The sequence below is a fragment of the Rhea pennata genome, chromosome 1 (assembly GCF_028389875.1).
Source record: "Rhea pennata isolate bPtePen1 chromosome 1, bPtePen1.pri, whole genome shotgun sequence".
Lineage (NCBI taxonomy): Eukaryota > Metazoa > Chordata > Aves > Rheiformes > Rheidae > Rhea > Rhea pennata.
The window spans coordinates 182,846,975-182,872,268 of NC_084663.1; the positions used below are offsets into that span (position 1 = coordinate 182,846,975).

A 25,294-nucleotide genomic window follows, 5' to 3' on the forward strand; every position below is an offset into this window, starting at 1 on the left:
TTTAGAAAGATCTGAAGAGCAATTTCAAAGGCTCCACATTGTTTAAATGCTGAACCTTTAAATTCTTCCTTGTCCAACTTAATGAGCACAGTCGAAAAATTTTGGACTAACAACTATAAATACGCATACGTGCATGAGCAGCATAAGTTCTAAAGTTTAGAGGAACATAAAAAGCCAGTATTTTCCATGAATTTTTACTTAGCATCTAAGCAAAATCATTTCAAAATGCACTTAAAAAAATGCTTCTGGAGAGGAGGACATTGACCAAGTTTCAACCCAATGCATATTTTTATAACCAAGTGGTAAACTACACAAAAACTACACTTATAATGGAAATGCTGACAAACGCATAACTACTGCAGTTAGCTATGACAGTCTGACCACAAGCCCTCCTCCAGGAAAAAACAAAATTACTTTTTCTCTCCTCTCCTTTCTAAGGCTGTTGTATAACAAGCTTGAGAATATATCTGTATTTTATCTTTTTAGTATGAATTTAAGTAACTCTTTTATTTCATTTACTATCCATCCATTGAATTAGCCACCCCCCCGTTTTTGCAATAAACAATCAGAGGGCCTCTTAAACTCATGACTCACTTCACATACTTCTCCTCCACCCTTGGTGTGATTATAGCAAAAAAAAAAAAAAAAAAAAAAAAAAAGAGAGAGAGAGAGAGAGAGTGAAAAAGTTGTCAGCTGTAGTCGATGAATTAAGATTTCCCCCCCCCCCCCTTTTTTGAAGCAGTGTTGGGAAACTAGTCACATAATATCAGGGAGAATGGAGATGAAAAATCAGTATGACTTTTATTTAAAAAAAATAAATAAATAAAGGAACGCTGAGGTGGGACTTCTCCAGTAAACGACTAAACACTGAGGCAGTCTGGCTCCGGCCAACCCCACAAACACCCGGAGTCACGGGTTAGCATCCCCGGGCGGCCCCGCGGCCAGTCTGGGGCCGAGGTGTGTGCGTGTGTCGTGTGGGTGCACCCGCGGCCCCCGCACGCCCCCACAGCCCTGCCCGCACGCACGCGCCGCCGCCGCGCGCCGGCCAACGGTCACCGCGCGCGCCCGCCAACGGTCACCGCGCGCGCCCGCCAACGGTCACGGAGGGAAGGGCGGCGAAGGGGACGAACGGCACCCTCCTCCCTCACGGCCCTGAACTCCGCGGAAAGTTGGCAGGCGCAGCCGGCGAGACGGGGCGCCACAGCCCCGAGGGCGCGCACGGCGCTCGCTGTGACTCAACGATCTCCTCCTCCCTCAGCCCTTCCCCCCCCCCCCCCCCCCCCGTCTCCCATGGGGCAGTGAGAGTGCCCCTCGGCCGGCCCGCCGCGGGACTCGAACCCGCGGTCCCCGGGAGGCGCCGCAGCGGGGGGGGGGGGGGACAGGGGAGCACCGCGGGGCGCGCCCCTGCCCAAAGTTCTGAGGTGGCCCCGGCGGGGTGCGGACAGAGCCCCCTCGCCCCCCGCCGGCGCCCGGGCGACCCGCAACCTGTGGCGCGTGCGGGAAGGACTCACCGAGCCGCGGCGGCTCCCTCGCCGAGCGGCTCCCCGCAGAGCGCTCGCCTCTCCCGGGGGCGGGGGGGAAGGAGGCGGAGGAGGAGGAGGGACGGCGGGGTGGCGAAGGGCGGGGGAGGTAGAGCGCGGATTGAGCTCCCCGGGCTCCCGTAGCCGCGCGCGCTGCACCGCCCCCGCGCTGGTTGTGGCCCGCCCAGCGGCTGGTGGCGGCCGGAGGGGAGCGGCAGCGGCGGCAGCGCTGCCGGGGCAGCCGCGATGTGAGTGCCGGGCCGCGGGGGAGCGTGCAGTGCCGGCCGGCCGGCCGGCCCCTCTCCGCGCACGGTGGCCAGCTCCCTCCACGGGAGCCCTGGGGACATGGGCGGGCAGGGCCGTGGCCCAGCACGTGGGCCTGGGCGCACGGGGCGGGGGTGCTGTCGGCCGGGCCAGGCCGGGCCTCCGGTGCTCCTCGGGCGGCCGTAGTCCCGCTTGTGCTCCAGCTGCTGCTAGCGACCCTCCCACCTCCAGCCTTGCAGAGCTATTTCCTTCTCGCTTCGGTCCGCCTCTTGCTCCCCCCTCCCCGGTTGTTTGTTTTTCTGCGTTTCTGACCCTTATCTCACTCAAACACACCGGGTAGTTTTGCTTTCTGCTTGTGAAGGACTTCATTTCTGCTTCTTGCGCTGCAGCGGTTGGGTGGTGAGCATTGCGGACGAGTTGCGAGCCTTCTTCCCCCCCCCCCCCCCTTTAAAGCAGGGCTTCCTTTGGTACCTCTAGTTACGGGTAAATCACAATAAGGAAAACCACTGTCTTCTAGTTCTGCTCTATGTTGTTATTTTAGATGTTTAAAATAACTATAAAGTCTGTTTTAATAGTTTTTTGGAGTGTGAGGTTGAAATCTAAGCTTTGGTTTTCATTAAATGAGAAAGTCAGATGAACATCATTTACTCATTTCTATTACTTTTTTGGATTTCCTAACTTCTATGCTTAAAAAATTATAAAACCTACCAAAAATTTCTTTACGGATCTTTTATGAGAAAGTATTTGTTGGATAGGTTGTGTGAGCTGTATCTTGCAGATTCATACTACATGCAGTGTGTTCTTACTAATAGTTGTTGCCAAAATTATACTTCAGTAATTTCTTGACCCAGTTTATGTTACTGTTTTTGCCTTTCTTTTCTAATCCTTATCATATTCTTACTGACATAGCCCGTGTCCTTCACCTGAATCTGCAGCAGCAGACCTCTGCTCTCGGTAGATACTTCTGACTCAGTAGATAGCCTGACTCTGAGTGTAACTAACTTCTAGAGGTTGACTTGGACTGTTCACTTTAGGCTTGCTGTATGAGGAGGAGGAAACACGCACCTACAGAGTTCAGTTTGTTTCTTGCTTTGTAGATACTTATTTTAGGACAAGAAGAATGGCCCTTTGGAGCCATTGGATTGTCTCCCTCCATTGACATGAAGGAGCTTAGACAACTGACCATCTAACTTTTTAGACAACTAAGTTAAATAAGTCCTGTTGCAGCTCTATGCATACAATAGTCTGTCCCCCTAATATTCTTGTGGATTATTGTATGCTGTTGCGAATGTTCATGATACTCCATTTCACATAAAACATAGGTAACCTAAAATTTAAACAAGTGATCTTGCAAAGCAGATCCATGCAAATAATCTTCAGCAGAGTCAGATCAAGAAGCTTATGCAAATTCCACTGTGTGCTGACATTGTCTTGTAGGATTATGACTTGTATTATATGTTGTTTAGAGGGGGCTAATACAGTAATAAAAAGAAGCAGCTGTTTGGTTGTAAATTACAATTTATTGAAGGATTGCCAAAACACATAATCCACGGCCAGAAGTACTAAGCCCTTCACAGAACTGCACTGTTTCATTAAGATAAAATTCTCATCCAGTGTTACTGCATGTTAGGGACCCAAACATACGAATGCATTTGGTGACATTAGAAGACCAGCAAACTAAGGTTATGTTGGCTAGGACAGTCTCATGTAATAGGTGTGTCAGGAATTCAGGATTTTTTCGAATCCTTATTTTTGGATATAAATATAATTTCTTGGATATAAATCAAGAAAGGATTTTAGGGTAAGTTTAGTGCAATAGGAATGAAGAGTTAATATGAATTCTTAGGGAGTGTAGGTCATTAGGGCCGTTACACTGTGTCCTAGTTCACCATACAAGAGAGCCTTTTCCTCATTTTCTTTTTTGGCTTCCTTCCCTGCTGATTTTAGCTAGTCATTCTTAGGGCTTGCCAATAACTGTATTAGAATTAGCTGTTCTAGAATGTCTCCTCATGTGGAGGCTATATGGTGAAATATATGTGTGTTTTTTTTCTGCAATATTATTATTTTGCTTTAGGAGCACACAGTATTCCCAAATAAAATTTGTTAGCGTTCCTGAATAATATGACCTGTAGAGTGGCTGTTACAGAATATTTATCCCACAATAGGTCATCTGAATTCATTTTACTGTGTCGTCAAGAACTTGGATCTGTATATTGTTTACAAGTTATTTCACACACCTCTATTCAAGAGTGATGCATGCAAATGCTGCTCAGTGCTCAAACATTTAGAAAGCTGGAAAATGTTAAATGTGTGGAAAATCTTTGTAGATGAAATCAAAAGATGACTGCTGAGCATGTGTGTGATGTATTTTTTCTTTTTTTTTCCTAAAGGCATATAATTTGGACAGATATATCCCTGATACAAAGTCCCCTGCATCCCTGCCAAATTTTGAGTCTGGTGTTTTAAAATAGAGCTGTTCAAAGCAAATACTTCCAGATTTTGTTTGTCTGGCCAAATTACTTTTTTTCTCATCTTCAGAACCACCTGAAACAGTTTTATTTCTTTTATATCTAGCTATCTGTCTATCCAAAAATTTTGGCCAGTATGGGATAGGAACCAAAACTTTCAACCCCGTTCCAAAATAAGGTTTGCAAAACTGTATCAACTGAAGGTAGGTTCTTTATTAGGGTTGCTTAAAGCTTCCAAAATAGGAAGGCTGATTACACCATCTGTTAAAACATTAATAATACTCTAAGTTGTTAGGAAAGGAAACTTGCACATTGGCAAGCAGATCTAAAGCAAGAGTTCTGGGATGCAGGATTCCAGTACTGCTGAAATATTCAGATTACGTTTTGAATATTGTCAACAGAACTTCTTTGTTTCTCGTGCAGTAGGAGAGCATAATCCAGATTCTCATCATTTTGACATAGGTTCTGTGATTCTAATGGTTAAAAAAAAAAGAATTATGCAAAATAAAAATGTCTGAATTTCAGTGTGTTGCAAATAGTGAACGTGGAGGGTGCTGTAAATGCAGAGTTGGTATTTATTCTTCCATATGTTCTCACTCCCCCAATGTCTTAAATGAACTTCAAAAATATAAAAACGTTTTTTTAACATTGAAGCTGTTTGCACTGTACAGCTGTTTGCTGCAGTTACTCGTTTCATCAAAGCTCCAAGAAACCAGTTCTATGTTCACTCTGTCTTCCCTCTTGCTGCGCCCCTCATCTCCTTTAGTCCTCTGAACTGAGCTTACAAGTTTTCCCTTGTAGGTTTGACCATTAGAAGTTGAAACAAAATCCCTGTTCTTCAGGAGTGTTTTTTTTTTTTTTTTTTTTTTTTTTTTCAGAACAGTACAAAATTTCCAGCTTTGGCTGAAAGTTTATGGCAGTTTGTCGAAAACTACCCATCTGTATCGGCACGTCTCTGTTCCCTATAGGCCCAGTAGCAGCTTGCCAAGTTCACTTACTCAGTTAGCTCTGGTAGGGTGAGCTCCAAACTGACTTTTTGTCAGAAACCTTCCTGGGAGAAAGAGCTTCCCAGTAAAACTTGCATCCTTCTTGAGAGTAGTGGCAGTATGCTGCCTTCATTCCTGTTTGAGTGGCCTCACCTGAAGAAATGTGTACAGTGCATAGGCCATGGTCCTGCAAACATGTAAAAACAACGTATTCAACATTTACTGCGGACTGTTTTTTTCACTTCATTTCACTGAAATTAAGGAAGATGGTTGTAATGGTGATGTCAGCTTTCTGGTTCTCAGTGGGCTGGACCACTTGTAACATAAAGCTTAAGTGAAGCATTAGCCTTAACTTTACTGATGTAAGTTTGAGCAGAAGATTAGTCTTAAAAACTCTACTATTTGACTATAATTACTTATTTAAAAAAAATACGATATTTTAATGATATGATCCCATTATTGTATGCAGTTATACAAATTTAAGAGAGCTTTGCACCACTTTGCATCTGTTCATGAGCCTGTGTTTGGTAGATTAATGAAAAAAAAAATCACGTTGTCATAAAGCTGACTTAACTTTCAGGCTTGTAGCCAGGGCCTGTGAAATCTTGTGTAATCCTACTGAGGTGGGATTTTGCTTCAATTGCTGCTCCCTTTCCAAAATGCCACTCTTTGGTTTACTCCCATTGCAGCTCTACTGGTGTTTTGCAGGCTCTATTATTGTTATAATGGCAGATGCTATTCAATGACTATTTCAGATGAATTTGTTCTTTCTTTGAGTGGTATGAAGTGAATTGTAAAATCTCTGAGAGAACTACTCAACGTAGAGTACTCTGCATACTCGTAAGTCTCTGAATTGGGACCGTAATTTATGCAATTAACTCTCATTAATCATGAAATGCAAAATTTAAGGATCCCGGGATAATACCAGGTCTATAGCACTGAGCATTTTTTACATTTATTTTATATTTAACATTATAGAGTTGGTTCCCACATCTATCAAAGATAACAGCAGATGAAGATAAAAGGTTTTTAACTTAAAGGCAAATATTTCGTACTTAAGCCCTGGACTCACCAGCATGATTTCTCTAACACGTAGAGCTTGACTCTCATGTCTTGACTTTTGATAAAAGCAACCATACAGTCCTAATTTTAGCATTGATGCTTGATTCTTTTCATGAGGAGGAGTCCTATTGGGTTATACTTGGAAATGCACAGATATTCTTGCACCTCTGAAACATGTATGAGGTTGTTTTGTGATTTGTATGCTTTCTGTCAGAACTAGTTCTCTGCCTTAGGAAAGTTAACCCAAGTTTTAGCTGAAAATTTGTCTTAGATGATGTAAAAGGATTTAGAGACAATTTAGGAGCTATAGCTCAAATAGGAGAAAGGGCCTAGAGGTATTTCTGAGCTCTGTGATAATCTCCCTCCCACCCACTTGGTTTTCAAGCCAGAGTGTTAGTTTCAAGCCAGGGCTTTGGCCTGAGTGCATTTTGGAATATAAATCTCAAAAGCCTTTTAATTAAATGTGTGACAAAGTAATCACCCAGTTTTAAAGTACACCATTTAGGGATGAGTGGATTTCTGTTTGAATTAGGGGGAAGCCCAGCTGCTGCTTTTTAGCTTACCAGAAAATTGCCCTAAAAGCTGCATGTTGCCAACACAGTATTGCTTGCAAGTTAATGCATTTTTTGCAGTGTATCGTTCAGATTTACAGTTTTGAATTGTGATTGCTTCTTAGCAATTGTACTTTACATTAAGCTTGATGGGAGAGCTTGTTTTAATATCCGTACTTCAATGTTAAGTACTGTAACAGAGATGAACCTGACTGATATGAAAGACCTGCTTACACATATCATAATGTTTAGGGGTGCATTTTTTTGTTCGTGGAGAAGACTTCATTTTTATTGAATAAAGTTGTCAGAAAGTATTTTCCTTGTACTTTTCCCATCTGAAGATCAATGTACAACAAAGATTAATTTTTTGGGCTTTTTTAAATGTTTCTACTATTTCAAGTGTTATCTTGAGTTGTTTTTATTTCTTTTTTGCCCCTCATTCTTCTAATTTAAAAACATCAAATTATGTTACTGGAATGTTTTCTATTGAACCAAAGCGTTGCATCCATTTCTGTAAGCCAGAAAGAAATGGAATTTATTTCTGTTCATGTAAGAGCCTCATCTGGCATTGAAAAGGGTTGTTGATGAAGAAACAACCTTTATTTAGTTGTTGTAGGGGTTGGACTTTTTTTTATTAAGAACTTTTGTGTATTAACTTCTGAGCTCTGCAGAGTTCTCTTATGTTCCCTCACACATATGCAACTTCTTATCTAAATTGCATGGTTCAAAAGTACCCTGTTTTTTATTCTGAAACATCTAAATCATTTGCTGTATTGTCTATGACCCAACAGGTCAGAATCTGTTCCAGGAGCCCTTCCATTAGCTCACATTGTCCAAAACTATACCTTTCTGTTGCTAAGCTCACTGTACTGAATCCAAAATGGTCTTGGACATTAAATCAAAAATTTTACAGTTAAAAGTATTTGTTGTATGCATTGTTATAAAAAAAATAACAAGTTGCAAATCTCTTAACAATTCTGTCTTTACTAAAGAGCTTGTTAATCTTTGGCTAGTGTTACCTTCTATTTTTGGCTCTTCTAGCAGCATTTCCATTATAGAAAATTTTGTAGTCTTCAGGAGTCAGTTGGACACAGTGCTAACACTGAGCCATGCTGTGTGGAACATTAATCAATAGGGCTACACTTGCTCATTCCCCGTAGTTTGTAAGAAACCCTTACCAAAGGATCACCCGAATAAGACTAGATTTAGTTGCTGGGGCTACATATGTAAAAACCTTTACGTTTAGTACTTTCTCAGATTACAATTTCTTTTTTCTTTTTCAGGGCCGATTACTGGAAATCTCAGCCAAAAAAATTCTGTGATTACTGCAAGTGCTGGATAGCAGACAACAGACCTGTAGGATGATTTATTGTATTATTTTAATTATTCTTAGATACCAGGAATTTGAATTGCAAGCTTTTAAAATAACTTTTGATACCAGTCTCTTGATGCATGAAATAATACTGTTTTAAAATGTCTCTGTAATACTTACCTGTGATATTTAAAGCATATTAAATGATAAACGGGTATCTGCACACAAGATGGTCTATGCTGTTCTCTTTGGCAGTAGAAGATAAGAGCTGAAGTATCTAATCCTGCTTTTCCTTCAGGTTCTGTAACTTAACATTTGATCTTTCTTGAAATGTTATCTGTCTATAAACCTTAACAGATCTGCATGACCTATTCCTAGCCTTAGTATGCAAACAGAAAGCAAGACCTGGCATGTGTTTATGGGTAGGCCTGGTATAGCTAGTGCTGCAAGTGTTTAAAGGAGTTTTTTCTCATTTCACATAGCCCGCAGAAATGTGTTGGGGGGTTGTTACCTTGTTACTCCATTCTGGAAAGGTGCATCTGATTTGCAGACAACTTTTGCAAATTACTAGAGCCAGTGGTTTCTAACTCAGAGGGTGGTTTGCACTCCTAACTTGATGCCAAGAGTACTTCTAGAGCTGAGCTTCATCTTGCTTACAGTTAGATATTGACAGTTCAGAAGCACCAGTGTAAGTTAATCACTTGAGGTCTCTTTCTGTAGTCAGAGAAGAGAAATATTCATTGAGGGATTTAGGTAACCTGTAAGCCTGTCTTTGAGTGAGATGAATCATCCTCTGGAAGTCTTTATCCCTGGAAAGAAATTTTAGGGTCACTAGGTCAGGTTTAGACATCTAGCTTTTGAATACCTAGATTAGTTCAGATGTTTTGCTGTGTGAACCATATTAGGACCTCAACTGTTGTACTTGTAAAGCTTCTGAACTCCCAGTTTCTACAAGTTTGAGGCTTTTTGACAGTTTTAGCTTACCGACCATCCTGTTGTCCATAGTTACCTAACTCTCCCATTTTCCTTTTTCTGCCCTCTGTCTCAGATTTTGTGGACCTGCAGACTGGCTTAAATTCATAGGATCTTTGTGGAGCATAGCATAATCTAATTAAGAACCACAGGAATATTTGGAATGTTAAATAAATCTCATTTTTTGAAAGCTTGCAGGAAAACAAACAGTGAGTTTAAAAAAAAATCAAGAGATGATACTTAGAAGAATAGCATGGAGAGGGAACCCAAGCTCCCTGCTGCTTGTTTCTAGTTATAAAAAACTTAAATGTTACAGATACAGAGTATGAAATTTTGTAATACCATTTCAGAGTGTTACTGTTTTTTCATAATTTCAATTTTGAATCTTTCTTAATGTTCCTCAGCAAATATTTTATAGCTATAGTGTTTGCTCTAAGTATTTTCAAAACAGGTTATATTTAGGCTTATACAACTAAGTTTAGTTTAACTGAATTTTACTAACTAAAACAAACTAATTTAAATTGTATCATATGTATTTTTTCTTGTTTTGAAGAGCATTGAATTTCATGAAAGGGGAAAGAATCATAAAGAAAATGTGACAAAAAGAATTAGTGAGGTAACTCAAACATCTTTTTTTTCACAAATATGCATTTTTAATCTCTTTGTCAGACTTGTTTAATCTTTTTTGTTTTTCACTTTTGTTTTCATAGATTAAAAAGAAAAGCTTGGAAAAAGCAAAAGAAGAAGAAAATATGTCAAAAGAATTTGCAGCAATGGAGGAAGCTGCAATGAAAGCGTATCAAGAGGATTTGAAAAGGCTTGGAGTTAAGCCAGGTAGTTCATAGAACTGCCAAAGGATTAAAGATGGAATTGAAAGAATATTGAATAGGATTTTTTTTCTTACATTAGGTTTTAGGAACATAGATTTAGATTTTTAGGCCTCTAGGTCTGAATTTGCTTGCTAAAAAAAATAATGGAGCCTTCAATTTGCCAGTGGTGGAAATTGCAGTACAGAATGTTTTTAGCTATGGTGTCCTCTGCCCATGGAACAATCCAATTTAGAGTAGATAATTAAACAATGTGATAGGAGAAAGTCTGTAGTTTGCACTTGCAAGCAGCACTGCAGCTTCGTTTAGTTAATTGTGTGTTTCACTTCTGCCAGCGGAGACAAAGTTCTTATCAGATAGGAGAGCTTGGACCTCACTGCTATCAAAGAGTGGAGCTTTGAATCTCCTACTCAGTTTGTAGTTCAGCAAGTACCTTTATTCTGTCAGTGTGACGATAAATCCTATTAAAAAAAGGGGAAGAAAAAGAAAATTTCATAGTTTCAAGGTCCTGGGGAAGCCATCTTTTCCATAACTCTTTTAGTTTCCTTTTCTTTGTTACTGAGAATTCACAAGTTCTTGTGTTTTTTTTCTTCATGTTACTCATCCTATGATATTTGGACTTTCTCATGGAACTTTAGTATTGTTAAAATGCAAGGTTCTTTTAGAATCTTGTTCAGTTTATCTGCTGTATGTGTGATGCTATGACTGAAAATACTCCAAAGAACAAAATTTCCTGTTGTTGCTGTTACACAAGAGTGACTAGTATGTAAGTTCAGATTATTAATCTTTTTTTTTAAAAGGGAGTATAATTTTCTTTAAGATGATGTAGGTCCCAGTTCGACACAGAGTAAAACACAGAGTAATACAGTGGAAATTAAAGGAAAGAAAGAAAAGAAAGAAAAGAAAGAAAAAAAGGAAAAGAAGGAAAAGAAAAAAAAGATACCTGAAGATACCTCAAGGCCACCAAAACTTGAAAAGAAGGAGTGGGTACAAGGATTTTCTCCTGAAGGCTACACATATTACTACAACACAACCACAGGAGGTAAAAACTAGTGAGAAGCAAATGCAGACGTAATTCTTGCACATAAATAAGAAGAGACTACTCGTATTTCTTTACTCTTCTGCTCTATCAGTTGTAAATTGATAATTAAAATGTTAAAAATTAGATGGAGATTTGATAGTAATCATTCAAGACATAGGTATCCAGAGCATAAGACTATTTTTGCTTTCTGTTAGTAAGTTAATAGTGGGAAAGCTCAGTAATAGATGTCCCTGGGAATTATTAGCCTCTCAAGGTTAAATATAGAAAAGATGGGTGTGTCCTTTCCAAAGAACCTTTCTTACCAGGAATACGACACAAAATGGTGTATTACTTGGGCATCAACTGTGTCCGCATAAAAGACAGTAAATACTCTAATGGTTATGAGTTGTTATCTGATTTTTTTTTCCCACCTTTACACTTGCTTCTGTTGAGGAGCAGTGTGTCATGATCTATTTAAAGCATAAAAGAAATCCTCTATTATTATTAAATATTACAAACTATTTCTGATAAAATTAAGGACTGACATTAGTGTTTGCCTTAATCTTTCCTCAAACAATATAATTTCCAAAAGGTAAAAATGTGATGTGTTTAGTTTCTTCCGGCCAAAGTGACCATTAAAAAAAAAAATTATAACTTTCCTGTACCAAAATTATGTATCTCTGTATCAGCCATAATTTAATAGATACTGGCAAGTGATTAGTCCTTGTAAAGCTACCAATGTTGACACTTTGGTTTACTGTCCCATGGTAGTGAAAATACCATGGTTTGATCAAGGATGATTTATTTTCTGATGAAGCACAACTATAATACTTGTTTGTATGTGTACATACATCTGTGTCATAACTTTTAGATCTGTTTTTCTAAACAACGTTAAAATGGACAGAAGTAAACAATGTTTTTTTTGTTGTTTTTTTTTTTTTAAGAATCACAGTGGGAGAAACCTAGAGGATTCCAAGACAGCTGTCAGAACTCTAAGACGGTAATCAAATGCTCTTTTTTTTTCCTTTGTTCTTGTAACCATTTATCAGAAATAAGCTAAACAATTTGCATGTCTGTCTTTTCTGACCACAGAATATAGATCACTTGCTCTTAGTAAACTTAAAAAATATATAACTTGAATATATTATTTACTATATAGTTGATTAAAACTGAAATTTTACTACATAAACCTTTGTTTTGACCACTTAGTTTATCAAAGGAAGAGAGTAGTGATGGTTGTGTTTTTGCAGAATATGCTTTTTTTTTGATTCATCTCATAAAATTGAAAGCTTGTGGGAAACTTTGAATGAATTCTATTCAGCCTCTTATGAATGCAATGTAGTTTAAAAAAAATAAAACACATATGAAATACTTGATCCTCCTTTATCTTTCCCTCTCCCCTTTCGCCATGTAACTCTAATCTCTCAGCCTTTGCTTTCTCAGAGCAGAGTTTCTGCTGGACTTTTTTATGCAGGTTTCATTGTCATGCTGGCATTATCACGTCAGCCTCTCCTTGTTAGTGTTGTCCGCTAATGTTAGATTTGCTGTTAGGGATCAAAAGAGTCTGGCTTTTTCAGAATGCGTGACATTTTGTAACTCTATATTGTTTTTCCTTAGCCTGAGAAAGTAGCCTTTGCTTAATATTAGTTTGTTTACAGTCCTAGAAGAAACTGGTTATGATTATGTGTATTTTTAGACAAATTTACAAAATGTACTTAGAGTCCACTGTCTTTATTATGGTTCTTTTTAAGGCAGTGTTCATCTTAAAAATGCAGGCTTTTTTTCCAGCCAGCGTTCATTCCCAAGAGACTGCACAGTTTATATCAGAGCTACCCAATCACTTGCCACTCTAGCTTTCTGATTCCTTTCTCTTGTGGTTTTACACAGCTTTTTAACCAATACTTCAGATTTATCTCTTCAGTCTAGGAGCAGCTTTGCAGTATATTTAGGCAGCGTCATTGCTGTCTTCCAGTAAAGAAAGTGGTCCTGTGAGCTGTGGGCCTTGGTGCATATTTGACTGGATTGTGAACTAGTTCACAGGGTGTGAGGACATCTGAGTTTAGGGTAGTGCTTTATAGGCTTGGTTTCTTGAATTAGCTTACTGGGGAGTCAGAGGAATGCCAGCACAGGGTGAGAAATGGAGGCGGGAAGGAGCTCCCTTCTTGGCAGCATTTTGACGTTAGGTCATCTCAGCAGTATCATAAACTGTCACCTTCTGGCTCGGATATCTCCCTTGTGCCACATGGTCACGTTCTGCCATTCCTCCCTCGCCCTGATCTTTGACTTTGTGGTGGTGTTAGTTATTTCAGCTATTGCTGGAAAGGGGCATTTGATTGGTCCCTCATTTAGCCTGACTAAAGGTATTGGAAATATCCAACTCTCTAGTAAGGACTGTCATTATCCTTGACCGACATTAAGCATGACCTTTAGGTCATGCTTGCAATATGTAGTTCAAGTGAGATTTGCTGTCCCTTGTTTTATAGCACATCAGCTTGCTCCTCAGACTTCACAAAAGGTAAATAGAACACAGTAATGAAAAAGTATGTTAAAGACCACATATAACTTCAGTTAGATTGACTTCATGCCTGTTAGCATTTATATAGTGGGACTCTTGGCATGTCTAATGTCAAATACCTGCTGAATACCTCTAAAACCAGATCTGAAATGTTCAGGATCTAACTTTAACAAAAATACTAAACGGACATAAGCATAGTCCAGTGTCCTCTTTCCATTTAAATGAGATAAATTTTCCTTTTACCTCTCTTGTTGAAACTAGCACATTCAAACTTTTGAGAACAAAACCTTGAGGAAAGTAGCTCACTGAAGGCTTTATTACTTTTCCATTCTCTGAACTGACTGGTATAATTTCTCTATTTATATAATAACTTTCTATGGAGCATATATGAAAACTTATGATTTTTTGTATTTTAAAAAGACAACACAGTTTTACTAGAGCATTAAGTAAATGCATAGGTGTATGTATGCAAAAGTGTGTGTGTGTGTATACACACACAGATGCATTTATTAAAGGAGAAATGACATATGGTGAAGCTGATACTTCTGTTGCAGCAAAGTTCTACCCTATATAGGGGAATGGGCAGTATCAGTACTTGAGGAGCAGTAAAGAATTATGTATGTTAGTGGAATCAGATCCTTGAGGAAGATCTAGAGTTTTGTAAACCACTAACGATTATTTAACTGCGGATGATTTTTGGAAAATATTTTTGTTTTAATTACACATCCACAAAGACGTACCAGCAATTTCTGCCCAATATCACATGTTTGTATTAAATAAGCAGGAAAAATGAGTGCTTTGTTGGAATCAGTATTTTTCCAAATCAAGCAAATTCATTGGTATACATTCCTCCAAAGTTTCATTCTTGAGCATTTTTGGTGAAGTCTTGTTTTACGTTAAATTTTAGAAGATATTTTTTGTTTGCTTCCAGTATTTATTGATACTAGTTTTCTGTAGCTCTCACAAAACCGTCTTCTGGAGAATTTTTTTCCTCAGTCTCTACGTAGGACAAGGAACAAAAAAAGAAATTCCAATTTAAGATGTTAATATTTTGGAAAACCAAAAACTTGTAAAATAATGGATTATATCATAATTTAAACCATATGGCAACCTGAACTACGCTGGATGGTTCTAATTATCCACTGTTTGGGGGAAAAAGAAAAAAGAAAAAAGTGTGTATGTTGTGTTTGTGGTACTGAAAGTTAGGTAGTCTGTATTCCATTTGAATCAGAGGAACATTTTCTAACAGCTTTAGGAGTCCAAGTTTCAATCAAGCTTTAAAACAGTAAAATTTTCCTGAATGAGAAATACTCAAAGGATGAGGATTGTTATATTCTGCAAGTGGTGCTTTGATTGATCCTTAAAACTATTTTTTAAGTTAACATCTCTATGTTTTTCTCAGGCAGCAGAGTGGGTAGAAGGTGTCACTGAAGATGGTCATACCTACTACTATAACACACAAACAGGAGGTAGGGAGAGTTTGTTTTGCAAGTGAATTGCGTTTTAATACCCTTTCAAAGTTTGGGGATTTTTTTTTAAGTCATTACGTTAGTTAAAATATACTTCTTGCTTAAGTCAGTGCAGGCTTTTGGCTGTGTTTTCAGTATGTATACACTTGGGCTTCAGATTTTTTTACACACTCAACTGTAAAATATGGATTCCTCATTTATACAAATGTATTGATGTTTTAATTTGGAAATCAGAAAGGAACAGGATTTTATTTTGACAGCTGTAGAAGGTTGAGTAAGAATCTCCATAGTTTTATCCTTTTGCTAAAATAGTGTTGATAAAGGAGGCCAGGACTAAGACCCTCTATTTCTTTTCCCTCTATTCTTTTTTTTCTACAGGGAAAACTTTTTGGCAACTCCCCCAAAACAGGCATCTGTTTTCTAAATCTGGGCGATTCATGCAAGATTGGTGATGCCTTTCTGAAAAGCCAGTAGTTTTATGCCAGTCATGGATTTTCTTTCTGCTGCTGGGTGTGAATTGACATTCCTAATGCCAAAATAGAAGAAAAAATAGTCCGTTTTTCAACATGGCAATTCCCTAACCAAACCATTTGTGATTTGTTCTTTTGAAAGGGAAATGAGATGTTGGATATTTTTAAAGCTACCTTCTAAGTTCAGACATGTTCTATGCCTTTGATTTTATTGCTTTTTAATGTTCTTCATGGACACATGGCATGAAGAATGTCTTTGAGATCAACATATTTGGTAATATTTGGGTGTAGGAGATTTTAAAATTGCGTTAGTGATCCTTTATTTTTATATAGTCATAGATGTTTTGGAAATGCTTGAAAAATGCTTATTAGCTCCATTACACGAATCCAATTCTCTGAAGAAAAGAGAAATTTTTAATCAAGGAGAATTTTTATAGTGTCCGATCTCAGGCATGTAGTTTAGGAGACTGGTATCTCTAGGCTGAATTCCTGCTCCAGGTCATACTTGGAAGGCTTACTCCATCGACTGTGTGGGACGCCTTGGAAAATGAGCCTTCTCGGTTAATGGCCTAAAGCTAGATGACACAAGTACCCTTCACAGACTTTTGTTAGTTCAAAACCACTGACTGTCAGTACCTTGTGCCTTTACTTCTCCAAGATATGTTTAGAAGCATACCTGTTAAGTTTTTTCAGCTGGGAGTATCTTTGAAAATATATAAAATAATGGGAATGATGATTGTTTTATTACATTGAAAGCTTATAGAAAGTAATTTATTATAAGTCAGTATACTTTTACCTTGTTGTTACTAACAACAGTTTTAAGACCATTGAGTCAGCTTTAAAATTTACATATTTCCTTTCAATATATTTTCTAGAATACTACTTCTAATTGAAAATGAGGTCATGTCCTGTAGATATTTTCAGATCTTTTCAGATTTGTGTTTATATTTCCTATTTACTTGACTACTCCTTAATTAGAATCCTCATATTACTGAGCCAAGTAGCACAGGGAAGGGATTAATCTGTCCTAGAGTTAAGAGGCTCAGAGTTAGGGTTCTTATCTTATCCTTTCTTTGTAATCAATAGACAAATCAAATCATCAGGCACCTTCAGAGGGCAAATCATCTGTCCTATTTTAGGATGAGATGCAAACACCATCTTCTACTTTGCTATTTATTACCTTTTTCTTAAGCACTGGTTACAACAGGCTTTTTCAAAAGTGAAGTCAGCTGCCATGAGAATATTTCTGCTGGGAAGTGAAGTATTACCTTTCTGATTAAGTTTATTAAGAAAAAAGAAAAAGGAGAGAGAGAGAGAGCGCATACTGAACAAAGGCAAAAGCCTTGAGCTAAATTATTTGCTGTATTTTGCATAAGGCAGCATCAATACTAGAAGTTAATGCCATCAAAGCAATAATAGATTGAAACATAAATAATATGGTAATCCAAATATCTTGGACAGTATCCACTTGGGAGAAACCTGATGGTTTTGTTTCATCTTCAAATGAGAAGAGTCAACGTGACAAGCATTCTAAAGAGCTTACAGAAACAGATTCCAAAACGTCTGAATCAGACTCTGAAAAGGAAGATAGTGAAAGTGAAGAGCAAAGTCCAAAAATAAATTTCAAGGTAAGTTCTATCTTCAGGTCTATTTTATGTACAGTATTCATTTCCTAGCCTAAGATGACTTTGTGTTTTACCTTTACAATATGCTATATTCATTGTAAACATTACAACTGAAATAAAAGTTTGCACTTGTTTGAATTGTAAAATTAATCTTTATTCAGTTATTTGGCACATTGATAGCACTGTTCCAGGATACACAGTATGGTCTTTCAGCCTGCCAAAAGTGTGATGTTCTCTGACAAAGGGCACTGTCAACTCTGAAATAATCCACAAAATGACTTGAGTTTCAGTGTGAGGTTATGACTTCTAACCTTCACTGGTAAATGTGACTGCCCGAGTCACATTCAAGGACTCTAGGCAGAGTCCTTAATTTAAAAAAACAATGGCAGCAGAAAACCTGTATCAGATATTTTTGTCTTCAAAACTAAAAGTTAAGATAAAGGCTGTCATTATGGCTCTTGTTGGACTGATTTCTTTTGAACTAGTAGTCCAGAACAAGGACAGTCCAGAGACAGTTTAAATATAAAATGGATTAATAGACAGATGTAACTTATAAAATATGTATTTTTGTTTCACTGTGCATCATTCTAAAGTACTAACAGGTACTTGCTAGCTGTAAAGGGCGTGTGTATGTGTGCATACAGGAAGCTGTATATGATACATTTCATCTTTCTTTTTTTTAAGCCTATTAAGCTTTATTTTCAAGTTTGTATTGGCTGCTTCTTGCTCTCATCAGCCATGATAGATGGGACTTCCCAACTTTAATTTTTTCTAATATTGAAGACTTTTTTTCAACTGTGTATGGGATGAAAGTGCAAGGAGAAAATGTTAAGATTTTACTACAATATGAGATTTATTGTTTCAAGATATTCTTAGTTGAAAAGTATAAATAGTAGATAATTATAAATAAAAGATGTAAAATAAAGCTACGTTGTGTTTTTATTTAGGCATTTTTGCTTAAGGTGGGTTTTTTCCTCTTTAGAGGAAAGGAGATAATGGTGAAGAAACAGAGGAAAAGAAATCTCACAAAGCTAAAAAGTTAGGCCCTTATGGTCAATGGCGGGAAGTTAAACAGGAAGAAGCTGTTGGTAAAGAGGAGACTACCTCAGTTTCCCAAGAAATCTCCAGTGACGTATCCAAGAAGACTAACCCTTATGGAATCTGGGAAGCAGTTAAAGAGGAAGAAGACACCTGGTAGGTATCTGTTTGCCATAGGCATTCTCATAACTTCTATTTCCAGAGTGCTTGTTTTCAAGAGCTGAAGCTTTTGTTTCTGACTTGGCAGAGCAAGCTTAGCAATTATTGGGAATGTAGTCCAAATACAATTTTTGTCTAGGTGATTATTTTAAGGAATATCTTTCCATGGAGGATGGTGATGCTGTTTTGTTTGTAGTTTAAAGTACACCATAAGTTCAAAATAAACTTCGGTGCATTAGTGGGTTGCTGCCATCCATTATTTTTTTGAGAGGCTGACATTTAACTATGTAAATATAGTTCCTCTAAGTTTATGTTCCTTAGCATCATCTCCTTCAAAAGTGTGGTTTGGCTGCCTCAGAAGCTCTATAAGAGCTTCTGCTTCAGCTGCTTTCGAGCTGGGAAGCAGCATAGGTAGCTTTCTCGGGGTCTCTATCTTCTAGTCTTAAGTTCTGTTTCTTTCTGATGAATGGTTAATTGGGCGAACTCTATGTAGAGTTCAAGATCTATCTTAACTATCCCATGCTGGGGCCAATTTTCTAGGAACAGCAGCATCTTGATCATGCTATATTAGCATTTATTTGAATTCCTTCCCAGTAGGATCACTAGCTGCTGACGTAACAAGCGTGCTTTATTAGACTCCAAGCAAGTTCTAGCTAAGCCCAGTGTGTAGGGCTAAGTTAGTTTCACAAGCACCGAATTATTTCTCAATTCATGGTTCTGTACTAATTCTAACCCTTCACCTGAAGGGCGTAGCCCTTTGTCAAGCATTTTTTTTTGTCTAACTTCCATTCAGCCTTGCAATAGAAGTCTTCTGGTTGAACTCCTGTTTATCTTGCTCCCTAATTTGTGTATCCAAAATAAAGTTAAGTAGAAAGAAAATTAAAATATTGAGCCACAGTAGCTGAAATTGGGTGCAGTACACCATCTGACATCAGACCAACACAAGAAGGATTTCTTTTACAAATTGGCCAGCAATACAAATTATCGTTTTAAGTGTGTTGCTTTGCAATAGTTTAATGTTAGTGTGATTTATGATGGGCTTGTGATCTCCTAGATCATTTTCTGCTTAGTGTTCAGTTGTTCTTCATTTTATGTTTGTGCCACAGGTTACTCATTTAGATCACAGTGTTTTGCTGATGATCTCCTTAAACTGATTGGCAATTTTTAGATCATGCCTTTGTCAAGATCAGTGTTAGCTATGAGCCTGTCCTCCAAAACTCTCTCTCCCAACTTAGGTAACTTGCCAATTTGGTAAGCCTGTTTTCTATTCTGTCATGTAGAAAACTAACTGAAGTGTTGAATAATAGACCTGCAATGGACATTTGAGGAAAACTACTCAAGAGCATTTTAGCATTGAACTATTGTTAATTGCTCACTGATGTCAGTCTTTCAACATTCTTAAATTTACAAACATGCAGCCCTGTTGGTTTTTATAGGACTGTTTACATGATCAGTAGTTGGACCATGTTATAAGCATGGTACAGAACTGAGGTCTCAATTTTTTTACTTTGTGTGCCAGTTCACACAAAACAGATATAGCACGTGTTTTTGTCTTGATCCTGGTTGTACTGGTGATCTGGGCTAGAAAACTTTGTAACCTGCTCATGTATTTTCATAGGAGTTTTTCAAAGCTGCTTTGACAACTAAATATGGATGTTACTGGTACAACTGGCAGAGTTGGTTTTCTCTATGTAGATTAACCCCTCCACTTTATTTTTGTTCTTTCCTTTTCTTTTTTACTCTCTTCTCACAGTGAAAAAGTGGACCTGGAGCTTCCTAGTGCAGAGAGTGACAGTCTACCACCTCCAGTGCTAGAAGTTCCAGAAGATGCAAAAGTGATATTTAAAGAGAAGACAGTCACCTCTCTTGGAGACCTGTCAGAAGGGGAACCAACATTTAAAAAGAGAAAATTTGAAAATGGAAAATCTAGAAACTTAAGACAAAGACTAAGTGATCAGTAATATTTAACAAATCATTTTAGATTCTGTTTAAGCTAGAGAGAATCAAAAGTTTAATATTTTAAACAGGCTTTTATAAAGAAAACGTTGGTTAGAAATTAAGGATTTATAGCTATTAAAACATGAGTTGTAATATTTTTTTAAATTTATTTTGATGTGATTGCTTTTGGAATGGAAGTTTGTGTTATATTACTTATGCAGTATTGTAAATACATTTATTATTTTAACCGTACCATCTAAGTTCAATTTGCTCAGTGTAAGCTGTTTTAAATACGTTGTGCAAGGTTTTTTACTCCTTTTCTAAGTATGTGAGAATGTAGTAATCCGTATTTTGGGAAAAATGGTACAGACCTTTTACTTTTGCACAAGAACTGGATCAATGGCGTACAAGAAAGCAGAAGCAGCCCGCAAGGTAGTTCATGTGGAGTAGTTTCCAAGCTAATGAGTAGAAATAATGTGCTTTACTAACCTTTGGCTCATTGCTTGCAAAACAGTAGGTGGTAAGAGTTCCAACTCTTCAAACAGATAGTTTGAAAGCTGTTTTTAGAGGAGTTGGTCACATCAGTGCCATGCATTTCAAATTACATTCTAAAAGAATTACTTGTCTACATTCATGATAAATGTATTACAGTTCTGCAACCTGATGAATCTTGACTGTAATAACAGCACCAGAACCACTTCTGCTGGAGTAGATTTTTCTGTGGTGTCTTCCCATTGTATATTGTGTTGTTATTTTGTCTCTACTTGAATTTTTCTTTCTTTTTACACATTAAGTTTTATTTCTTGGTCTTGATTTCTTTTTGTCTCCCTCCCTGTAAAAAAAAAAAAAAAATTGTATGACAGTTCCATGAAAAAGTGTTCCATAGGTCTAGCCCTGCTGTAGCATACAGCATCCCTTTTGAGGTGATGTTTTTGTCTATTGGTAAGATGGATGTATTGAATAGTTGCAGACAGCATCAGCTGGCTGCTCATAACAGCTGAAAGGAGCTAAGCACTTTGAAGCTCCATCATTTGCAGTACCATAGGAGAGAAGGAACGATGAACAAGTAAAGCTGGCGGCTGAACTGTCCGAGATGGCTTCACTGCCGTGCTTGGCTGTTGAAAATATGCAGTGTAAATGCGTCAACGTTTTCTTGAGGGTAGTAGGTTTGATTTCGTCATCTAGTGGGAATAGTCTGCCTTTAGTATCATCAAAGTTTTATTGTCTGCCTGAGACAACAAATGTATTTACAAATGGTGGGCCATAAAGGTTCAAATCATAAATCCATTCGAAAATATGTCTTCATTTTAACATTCACAGTGCCTTGTTCAGGAGAGTGGTAGTCAAAAATAGTACAGTTAAAACATTTCTCAGAGTCCAGCTACAGCAAAATAAATTTGGTAACTGCTGAGCTTGAACTTCATTGAAAAAATGACTATTAATGTGTCAGGTCAGCTGGGGAAAGAGTGCAAAATTGGGAATCTGGTTTATCATGTATTATGAAAGAAGCCAAGATCTCTTTTTTTTTTCCTTTTTTTAATTCTGTGACATTTTATGTGCAGTTAGAGGAGAATTAAGTATTGGTTTTAGTTCTATGTGTTTCTTGGGCTTCTTTGTCAAGGTTATAGTCTTCTGAATTTTGTTCTGAAAAATTTGAAAGTTTTCTTTGTTATCTAGCTCTAGGGTTTTAGGGGTTTTTGTTCTTAGTGTTATTTGAACCTCATGACTCAAGCATAAGGGAACCTGTTCCTAGTTTCTAGCCTACATGTTTTTGTGTCAGTTTACGCTCATTTATTCCCAATTTACACAAGTATTGCCCTTGAGCTAAAGTAGCTTTTCCTCTTGATTCCATCATGGTGTGTTTTGTTGTTTGGGATTTTTTTGTGTGTTTTTTCTTTTGTGTGTGTGTGTGTGTGTGTGTGTATGAATCAAATGAAGTATGAATCTTCATTACCCTGCCAGCACTTTACTTTTCATCCATTCCAGTCTGAATTTGTCTAAGCTCTATATTTGAAAAAGATTAAGGCCATGCATGATGTCACTAATACTTCCTTGGAGTATTGGAAATAACTCTTGGTACACCCTTGAACTACATTTGCTTTCATGTGACTGCATCATGCTGTCTGCTCTGGGTGCCCTGTTATTTACCAATACAACTAGTTCTTTCTGCTCCTTTGCCATTGCCAACTGCTGAGATTGCAGCTGATCATGCTTTCATTTAAATAAAAAAATTTTTTTTATGAGCTTGTGTTTTGTACTGCTGTACTCATTCCATTTCTGTTACTTCAGGCCTCAAGTTTATTGATTTCTTTATGATCTTTATAGAATATTTTATCATTCATTTGCTCTCTTTTTTTTTTTTTCTTTTTTTTTTTTTATAGTAGGCTCTGCTTATGGTTAACATCCTGTGAGGAAGTAGTCTGTCTTTTTTAATGAGAGTCCCAAAATATAAGCATCTTTCCTTAAAAATGTTTTCTCACATTGAAGTGGTTATAGACAGTTATATAAGATACCTGTTACTATATTGCTTAACCAGATGTTTAAAAACATCTGAAAATAAACAAAAGTTTGCTTTAAAACTGGTTTCTTTGAGGAGCTGCTGTTAGTTGTAGTATGAACCAAAGGCATTTGTAAAGTACTGTGTTTAAGGGGTAAATCAAAACAATTAGTTCCTTTATATTAGGAAAAAAGGAATAAGTGTTTTCTTTATTAACCTCTAGTAAAGTTGAGTTAAATACTACATGCTTATTTTTGTTGACGTGACTTCTAAAGCATGGATTTTGCAAGAAATACAGCACTTTACTCCCCATTAACTCTGAAAAACAGTTTGGAGAGGGATCAGTTTATTGTTGGTTGTCAGTTATAAAATACAGTAAGGGCCAGCTGAAAGAAATTTGATACTTAAAAAGCCACTGCTTAATTTTGCGTCATGCTGTCACACTATTTTCTTTTTGTGTATTTAAATCAAATATTTTATATACAAAAATCTGATCCTGTGTAAAAATTAAGGCAGATGCTGGTGTTCTAGGAAGTCTGTTCTGCACAGATCACTCTCCCTTTTATGCTCTCTCTGCAAAATCTCCTGCCTTTAGAATTTACTTGCAGGAACCTGCTAGGTACCACAGTAGTTATGGTCCTTGTATTGTGATCTTTTGTTAGATTGCCCTGGAGTTGGAGAAGGGATTTTTTCTTTCACTGTTTTTAAAGAACAGTGTTTTGCTTTCTGTCTGATTCATTTTCTATCATGTGGTATGTTTTGGTCTGCTTACCTGCTTTTATTGCAAGCTTCTTGGATGAGGACTACATCCTTCTTGGTTTTATATGCTGTCATAGACATTATTAGTGTTATGAGAAGGATAGTAGGAGGGAGAAAGAGGTAGAGAGGGAGTCATTGCAGTTTCTTTTTGTGTGATACTGGGCAAGTCACTTTACTGCTCTGTATTTTTATTTCCTTGTATCATCTTTTATCTGTCTTGTCTGTTTAGAGAGAAAGCTTCACAGTGCAGGACTATTTTATGTGTGTTTTATGCTAGGGCCTGCCTGGACTTGCTGGTGTATCTAGAAGCAAGCATATTACATATGCTAAAAATGATAATCATTTTGTTTGGTGTGTGATTTTATAGTGACGAGTTGTGCAGAGACCACCTACTCAATTTGACCCAAGTTATAAAAAGTCCTTGTTCACGTTTGAACTAAGCCAAATCTTAACCCTTTACCTGTGAATCTGCAAACTGAGATACATACTTTGCAGTACTGGAAAGTTTGTTTTTATTTGACCCTCATGGAGAAAACCTGTGCTGTAAGATCGTCCAATCCCAATATTAAGACTTGGAAGATGCAGGGGCTGGTCGTGACATGGATCTGAGTTAAATTCTATACCTGTGCACATATAAAATATTTTTTTTCCTGGGAAAAAAAATACTATTTCAGTACATCTTCTGGCATCTCAGAAAAGGAGTAAAAAAAATTATTAAATGCTGCTTGGTTTCCTTGATTTGTTTTTTGAGTTGAGTGTCTCCCCATTAGTACTTTTATTACTGGTGTCTTCTTCAAACTGTCTTCCTTCAGTATTCCTATTTATGCAAATCTACATATCACTGTTGTGGTGCATTTCTAGTATACACCTTCACCTTATACCCAGCTCTACTGAGATCTTCGGAAAGCTTCGTGTTCTCTTAGGCAGGGCACTGTGTCTCCAAATCCCAGCATAGGCAGGGTGCTTCTGCTGCCCTGCTTCATGCTCTGAAGAAGTACAACCTCACCTATTTTCAAACAACACTCAAGCAATTTCAAGACTGAGTAGATGTGCTCTTTTGATTTTTTTGATAATTTGCTTTTCTGAAATAGATTTCATTCCAGTCCTCATACAGGATTTGAAGCCCTTAAGTCCTTTCCCTTGTTGGTCTGAAAGCTGTCTGTATAGCCCCTGCTGTTTGCTGTTGCAATCTTTTGTTTGTCTCAGCCATATCTTTTCAGTCTCTCTTGTATCTGCCTCTTGAGTTCTCTCATCCTCTACCTGCTGTTTAACTTAGAAGTTGCGTTATCCATTTGTGTGATTAATGAATCTAGCTTTGTGAAATGTTTTGGGATATAGCTTGAATAAAAGTTTCTGTAAAAGAAAAAAAACAATATTGCACATCATTATCTGAACAGGGCTAAATTTGTCCAATAAGATTCCCAAAGAATGTCAGCAAACACTGGTTTGGCTTTATCTGTAAATGTAGAAATATCTGATGATGCTGGTTTTTTTAAAAAAAAAACAACAGACAGCATTATACAGGCCATCTGCTAATGACAGTGAATTCTAATTGCTTAACTGAAGATAATGGTGAAGAACAATTGGGTTGTTCAAAACTACTTGTTTTTATTTATAAGTATTGTCTGCAAAGTTAAACAGCTGTTTTCTCTTTAACAAATTCTCAGTTCCTATTATGGAATACTGCCAGCTTTTGGAGTTTATGTGAAAATAATGAATAAAGCTTACATTCAAATAATCTGTATTAGTTATTCATGTAGTCGAGGCTTTTAGGGCATGCATAGCGTATTCTGTTAAAATAGGGCCTGGGGCAAATATAAACCAAAATTAGTATGTGAATA

General features: G+C 37.6%; 2 protein-coding genes across 4 annotated transcripts in view; one reads left to right on the forward strand and one right to left on the reverse strand.

Annotated features, from left to right (window-relative positions):
• ELF1 (E74 like ETS transcription factor 1) overlaps positions 1-1,715 on the reverse strand; it is a 92,977-nt gene extending 91,262 nt beyond the window's left edge. The window contains exon 1 of one of the 3 annotated variants that reach the window (XM_062566932.1): positions 1,512-1,715. The gene's annotated coding sequence lies outside the window, so the exon portion shown is untranslated. The remainder of the gene's footprint in view (positions 1-1,511) is intronic. The other 2 variants (XM_062566926.1, XM_062566931.1) reach the window with 2 other exon arrangements.
• WBP4 (WW domain binding protein 4) lies at positions 1,696-22,440 on the forward strand. The gene is made up of 10 exons (XM_062566933.1): positions 1,696-1,768; positions 8,135-8,207; positions 9,689-9,751; positions 9,846-9,969; positions 10,783-11,004; positions 11,928-11,983; positions 14,901-14,967; positions 16,899-17,065; positions 18,045-18,256; positions 20,013-22,440. Coding segments are annotated over exons 1-10 (1,194 nt in total). The 5' UTR covers positions 1,696-1,766; the 3' UTR covers positions 20,221-22,440.
• The last annotated feature ends 2,854 nt before the right edge of the window (positions 22,441-25,294 follow it).

What these genes read in the sequence shown, in the direction of transcription:
- WBP4 (XM_062566933.1), top strand. An exon ending in CTACAACACAACCACAGGAG is followed by an intron (nt 11,005 to 11,927) that starts GTAAAAACTAGT and finishes TTTTTTTTTAAG; the next exon opens with AATCACAGTGGGAGAAACCT. An exon ending in GTCCAAAAATAAATTTCAAG is followed by an intron (nt 17,066 to 18,044) that starts GTAAGTTCTATC and finishes TTTCCTCTTTAG; the next exon opens with AGGAAAGGAGATAATGGTGA.